Below are 7,518 nucleotides of genomic sequence, written 5' to 3' on the forward strand. Positions count from 1 at the left end.
ACTGTACATGATTATAGACATTATAAAGCAAAAGAAATAACTATGAAAACAAACTAATAAAACTCAAAAGAAATCAAATTAAAAGTAAGAAAAACAAAAATACTCTACTCATGGTTCGGTTGCCTCCCAATAAGCGCTTCTTTACCGTCACTATCTTGACGGACAACTCTCTTACGGAGAATGATAGGGGCTCAGAATTTCACCCCTTACAATGAACTTCCTTCCTGTGCTCTCATGGATGAGCTCCACATGTTCTAGAGACAGGATCCTATTCACAGTGTGTGGAATGACTAGACTGTCAATGAAGACCACTCTCATTCCTTGTGAGAGGTCCTCAGTGGGGATCTTCCTTCCCCTCCAGCCTTTAGGCACTTTCTTCTTACTACCGTCCTTCTCAGAACTTGATGATGGTTACCCTACACCAAACTTAGAGTTGGTGTCTGGGGGCTCTATTAGGCTCTGTAATGAGAGAAGTGGTGGAAGCATCAAGTGCTTGTCAGTTGTGCCTTCTCCAACTGATGTAGAGTGAGATTTATGAACCTTGAACACAAGACAATCCTCATTCAGTTGCAGGACTAGTTCTCCTCTTTTTACATCAATCATGGCTCTTTCAGTGTTAAGGAATGGCCTTCCAAGGATGATGGACTCATCCCTGTCCTCTCCAGTGTCAAGAATACCAAAATTAGCTGGGAGGTAAAGGTTTTCAACCTTCACTAGGACATCCTTCACCATGCTATATGCCTTTTTCAGTGACCTGTCTGCCATTTCCAATGAAATGTTGGTAGCTTGCACCTCTAGAATTCCCAATCTTCTCATCACAGAGAGAGGCAAGAGGTTGATGCTTGACCCAAGGTCACACAAGGCCTTCTCAAAGGTGATTGTACCTATGGTACAGGGAATCATGAAGCTTCCAAGGTCTGGCCTCTTCAGAGGCAGCTTCCTCTGAGCCAGGGCACTGTACTCTTGGGTAAGTACTGGGGGTTCTTCTTTCAATGCCTCTGTTCCATAGAGTTTTGCATTCAGCTTCATGAGAATTCCCAAGTACCGAGAAACTTGCTCTTCTCTAGTTTTCTCTTCCTCATCAGAGGAGGAGTATTCTTCAGACTCCATAATCTACAACATGGCATTCAAGGGGATCTCTATGGTCTCCTCATGAGCTATGATTTCCTTCAGTTCTTCAATAGGAATGTCTTTAGTGGCCATTGAATGCCCATGCTCTCCCATTGTAGCGTTCAACGCCACATCTTGCTCCTCTTTGAGCGTTGAACGCCCAGTGATGAGCGGATAATTTATACACTTTTTGGCATAGTTTTTAGGTAGTTTTTAATATGTTTTAGTCACTTTTTATTATATTTTTATTGGTTTTTAAATAAAAATCACATTTCTGGACTTTGCTATGAGTTTGTGTGTTCTTCTGTGATTTCAGGTATTTTCTGGCTGAAATTGAGGGACCTGAGAAAATTCTGATTCAGAGGCTGAAAAAGGACTGCAGATGCTGTTGGATTCTGACCTCCCTGCACTCAAAGTGGATTTTCTGGAGCTACAGAAGTCCAAATGGCGCGCTCTCAATTGCGTTGGAAAGTAGACATCCAAGGCTTTCCAGCAATATATAATAGTTCGTACTTTGCTCAAGGATAAATAACGTAAACTGGCGTTCAATGCCAGTTCCATGTTGCATTCTGGCGTAAAACACCAGAAACAGGTTACAAGTTGGAGTTAAACGCCCAAAACAGGTTACAACCTGGTGTTTAACTCCAGAAACAGCCTAGGCACGTGTAAAGCTTAAGTCTCAGCCCTAGCACACACCAAATGGGCCCCAGAAGTGGATTTCTGCACTATCTATCATAGCTTATTCATTTTCTGTAAACCTAGGTTACTAGTTTATTATTTAAACAACTTTTAGAGATTTATTTTGTACCTCATGACATTTTTAGATCTGAACTTTGTACTCTTTGACGGCATGAGTCTCTAAACTCCATTGTTGGGGGTGAGGAGCTCTGCTGTGTCTCGATGAATTAATTTAATTATTTCTGTTTTCTATTCAAACACGCTTGTTTCTATCTAAGATGTTCATTCGCACTTCAATATGATGGATGTGATGATCCGTCACACTCATCACCATTCTCAACCTATGAACGAGTGCCTGACAACCACCTCCGTTCTACCTTCGATTGAATGAGTATCTCTTGGATTCCTTAATCAGAATCTTCGTGGTATAAGCTAGAATCCATTGGCAGCATTCTTGAGAATCCGGAAAGTCTAAACCTTGTCTGTGGTATTCCAAGTAGGATTCAGGGATTGAATGATTGTGACAAGCTTCAAACTCATGAGTGCTGGGCGTAGTGATAGACGCAAAAGGATCAATGGATCCTATTCCAGCATGATTGAGAACCAACAGATGATTAGCGGTGCGGTGACAGCGCACATGGACCATTTTCACTGAGAGGACGGATGGTAGCCATTGACAACGGTGATCCACCAACACACAACTTGCCATAGGAGGAACCTTGCGTGCGTGAAGAAGAAGACAGGGGGAAAGCAGAGATTCAGAAGACAAAGCATCTCCAAAACTCTAACATATTCTCAATTACTGCATAACAAGTATTTATTTCATGATCTTTTATTTTTCGCAATTCAAACTGATAATCATAATTAATCTCCTGACTAAGATTTACAAGATAACCATAGATTGCTTCAAGCCAACAATCTCCGTGGGATCGACCCTTACTCACATAAGGTATTACTTGGACGACCCAGTGCACTTGCTGGTTAGTGGTACGAGTTGTGAAAAGTGTGATTCACAATTCGTGCACCAAGTTTTTGGCGCCGTTGCCGGAGATTGTTCGAGTTTGGACAACTGACGGTTTATTTTGTTGCTTAGATTAGAAAAAATTTTTTCTTTTTGGTTTAGAGTCTTCTATTATTGTTTTTGGTTGAAATTTTTTTTAAATCCTTATTTTCTCTTTTTATATTTTTCAAAATTTTTACAAACTAATAATTGAGTTTTCCTATTTGAGTTTAGTTTCATATTTTAAGTTTGGTGTCAATTGTATGTTTTTATTTTCTTTTAAATTTTCGAATTTATATTCATTGTTCTTTCTTAATCTTCAAGTTGTTCTTGTTTATTTTCCTTGTTTGATCTTTAGTTTTTCTTATTTTGTGATTTTTCTTGTTTTTCTTGTGCATTTTTGAATTATAAGTATTCAAAACAAAAAGAAAAAATAATAATAGTTTTTCTTTGTTTAATCCTTGCATTTGTTGAATGTGTCTATGTTCTTGTGAATAGTTGCTCCTTTGAGTCTTTTTTTTCTAAAATCTTTTCAAAAATAATCTTTCTTTGATTAAATCTTGTGTCAAGCTTTAAGTTTGGTATTTTCTTGTTAGTTCTTATTTAATTTTCGAAAATTTATTTTTGGTTTTCTAAAAATTTTAAGTTTGGTATTCTTTTTTTATGTTCTTGAGTCCTTTGAGTCTTTGAATTTTTGTTCTTCATGTTCTTGTGAATCTTCAAGATGTTCTTGAGTCTTTCTTGCGTTTTGATCTTAAAATTTTTATGTTTGGTGTTCCTTGGTGTTTTTCCTCTAATTTTTCGAAAATAAGGAGTATTAGATCTAAAAATTTTAAGTTTTGTGTCTTTTTATTGTTTTTCTCTTTCCTCATTGAATTCAAAAATATCTTTTTCCTTTATTTTAATTGATTTTTTGAATTTTCCTTTTAAAAATTCAGATTTTGTTTTAAAATTTTTTATTTTATCTTATCTTAGTTTTAAAATTTCAAAATTCAAATATTTTTCAAAAAAAAAAATCATATCTTTTTCAAAATCTTATCTTATCTTATTTCAAATTTCAAATTTCAACTTCCAAAATTCAAAATTCAAATTTTAAAATTCAAATTTCAAAACTTTTTAATTTAAATCTTTTATTTATTTTTCTTCAAATTTTCGAAATCATAATCAATTTTTCATTTATTTTATTTTATTTTATTTTATTTTAATTTTGGTTTTCAAAAAAAAATATTTTATTTGCAATTCACAACATCTCACTTTCTCCATCATGGACCTAAGTGGAAATGAACAGTCCAGAAGGACTTTGGGATCATATGCTAATCCCACTACTGCTGCATATGGGAGTAGTATCTATATACCCCCCATCAAGGCAGGCAGTTTTGAGCTAAATCCTCAGCTCATTGTCATGGTACAGCAAAACTGCCAGTATTCTGGTCTTCCACAGGAAGAACCTACTGAGTTTCTAGCACAATTCTTGCAAATTGCTGACACAGTACGTGATAAGGAGGTAGATCAGGATGTATACAGACTGTTACTGTTTCCGTTTGCTGTAAAAGATCAAGCTAAAAGGTGGTTAAATAACCAACCCACAGTAAGCATAAGGACATGGAAACAGTTATCAGACAAATTCCTGAATTAATATTTCCCTCCAAAAAGGATGACACAGCTAAGGCTAGACATCCAAGGCTTTAAACAAGAGAATGACGAATCCCTTTATAATGCCTGGGAGAGGTACAGAGGGATGCTAAGGAAATGCCCCTCTGAAATGTTTTCAGAGTGGGTGCAATTAGACATCTACTATGGGCTTACAGAAGGAGCTCAGATGTCCTTAGACCACTCAGCTGGTGGATCTATACACATGAAGAAAACTATTGAAGAGTCTCAAGAGCTTATTGATATAGTTGCCAGAAACCAGCATCTGTACATAAATAATGGGTCCTCCATAAAAGAAGAAGCCAAAGCAGTGTCTACTGAACTTGGTCCTGTAACACCCTAACTACCAAAGCTCGCACTTCCGGCTGCGCGACTCTGATAGCTCGAACATTACGACGACACTTATATTATTTAATACTAAAATATGAGCCTGTTTAAAACTTTAAACCGCAATACCGCTCCCAAAGATACTTTCGTTCGATAACGTACATCCATAAATACCATTCAACTTACAACAACTCATAAAGAGTACATCCATATATATATACATAAATATATATAAATAATATTACAAACATAATCCAATACAATTCCTATCCCTCTTACAGAATATATCAAGATAAAGGCGAGGGTACAATAAACCATAACTAAAATAATACAGAGCATCACAACAACAATTAAATAAACTCTTCGTAACTTCTGCGCCCATATCCTGAAAGGGGAAAAAATGTAGGGGGGTGAGAACATCATCCTCGAAAGGGTTCTCAGTAGAGGGTTTTTGGGAATTACTGTAATAGGATACATGAAGATAAACCGTACCAATGATTAATAACCATCTTATGCCTCTTTTCAAAAACAAAGCCGCTCTCGGCATCCTCTTTCCAAGACTTCCAAAACCATGGAAAGTTAAAGATTCAATTTAGGAACAATCAAAATCGCCCATCCCACAATGGGATTTTATAACAAGGTTCCTCGGCAGAGTCCCAAGTCTTTAGGGAAGGTCAACTTATATAAATTCCTTAAAATTCATTGAAACCTTTAAAATCATAGATTCCCGGTTCAAGTAAATAAAACTGAATTTATTATGAAACCGATCATACAAAATCACAAGTTCCAACTCGGTCCAAAAATCAACTCATTTGAAACGGAACCGGTTCATTTGAATCAAACCACTTTCAGGTTTCTTTTTGGAACCCATTTTTCTAACTCTTCCAAAATGCCTCAAACTTAATTACTCAATCAAAAGTCTAGATTCCTTTAAAATCACTAAAAGCTCCTTTTTATATTGAAATCAATATTAGAGCATCATTCTTTCCTTCAGTGATTCAAACTGTACAAATAGTTCGTTTCTAAATAAGCCGAACTTAACGCATAAAGTTCATTAAATAAATTAAGCTTGAAAACATAAATATTCTCTTAATAAATCAATTAATATTTCGAGTCAATCAAATAATACATAAGGCAGATACAATCACTAATTACACCATATCTCACATCAGTATCCATATGTAATAATTCCAATAATAAACTGTAGTTTTCGGAAAGCGCCCCTACCTCAAAATGCAAATTCCATAACTCAAAGGCATCACAGCGTCCTTTCTGCCTCGACCCGAAATCAAAAGCAGCTTCAACGCACAACCCCACACATTTTCGCAGCAGCATAGACAGCTCTAGATTACAACAAGCAGCCTCAATTACTAAACTCTAGGAATGTTAATACCGAAAAGGCTTTAATACACGTACGGAACACTAACGTAGGGCTTTTGAAACATACTTTCTTACCGGAATAACAACACAAAGCAGCTGCGATTTTAAATCGGCCCCGGCAACAGCTTCGGCGGCGACCAGAAGCTCCGGTGGATCAACTATAAAAACCGCGCAGCATTAAACCTTCTCAAAATTCCAAAAGAATTGAAACCAAACTTAAACTCTTACCGGTGGCGGAACTCGGTGGCAACCGAGGCATTTCTGGCAGCAGAGGCTCATCCCGGAGCTTCGGCAGTGGTCCCGGAAGTCACAAAACCACTCCCGGCAGCCAGAACCTCTTCCTTTCCCTTCAGATCAGATCGGGCTGATCCCCAGCAGTGGCAGCGACGGACCAAAATAGTAGAACAGAGGGGATGATGGCTGCTCAAACAGCAGCGGCGGCAGAGCAGGAGGGTGCGAGAACGGCCTCGTCCTTCTGACAGCAGGGACGATTAGGATTCGGCGGCAGTGGCTCCCCCAACGGTGACCAAGCTCAGCCCTTCGAACAGCAGTCGCGCGGGACTCAACCCCTCTTCCTGGTCTCTTGCTCCCCTCTGGTCACGACTCACGGCGGTGACGAAGCGGCTCCGACGGCGCACGAATCTCCTTCATTCTCTCTTCAATCGCGTTGCTCCCTCTCTCTATGGTGATAACGCGTGTGGCAGATCCAAGGCAGTCCGACGGCAAGGCGCGGCTCATGGCGCCGTGGATGGGACGGCCATGGCAGCACGGATTGGATAGAAGCAGCAACGCGGCCTCCTTCCCCTAATCCCATTCTGCTTCGCTTTTCCTTCTTCATTGTAGTGTTGCTACTGCTTATGGGTGGTTTGTGCGCTGCTATTGAGAGTAAGGAGGAGGGATAGGGTGCGGCTGCTGGGTCACTAGGATTAGGGTTTTATTTTTGAAACTTAGGGTTAGGGACACTTTAGTAATTTCACTTAAAAGTAGGGATAATATAGTAATTAGAAATAAATTCTAATCCAACAATAATAATGTATAAAATACTATTTGTTCATCAACTTCACAAATTATTTTCAATAAAATATTCAAATCCAATAATTGGAAATAATATAATTAAATCTATTATTTTCCCAAAACAGCAGTATTACTATTTTAAAATATTAATTATTTAGTCTAAATCATATAAAATCCTTATTATTTCACAACTGCTAAATTTATAATTTAAATACAGAAAATAATCCAATAATTATATAATTGGATAATAATCATAACTTGCCTCAAATTCAATAAATCAAAACTTGCTCTAATTATCTTAATAAGATAATTTTTGAAATTAAAGCTACAGAAATACTGAATTTGAAATTAGCTAATGA

General features: G+C 37.5%; 1 protein-coding gene across 1 annotated transcript; it reads right to left on the bottom strand.

The window, feature by feature from the left end:
* Positions 412 to 1,110, bottom strand: LOC107607431. Its single transcript, XM_016309392.1, has one exon. It carries the CDS (start codon positions 1,108 to 1,110, stop codon positions 412 to 414), a length of 699 nt encoding a protein of 232 aa, XP_016164878.1.

Source organism: Arachis ipaensis, chromosome B07, assembly GCF_000816755.2.
Source record: "Arachis ipaensis cultivar K30076 chromosome B07, Araip1.1, whole genome shotgun sequence".
Taxonomy (NCBI): domain Eukaryota; kingdom Viridiplantae; phylum Streptophyta; class Magnoliopsida; order Fabales; family Fabaceae; genus Arachis; species Arachis ipaensis.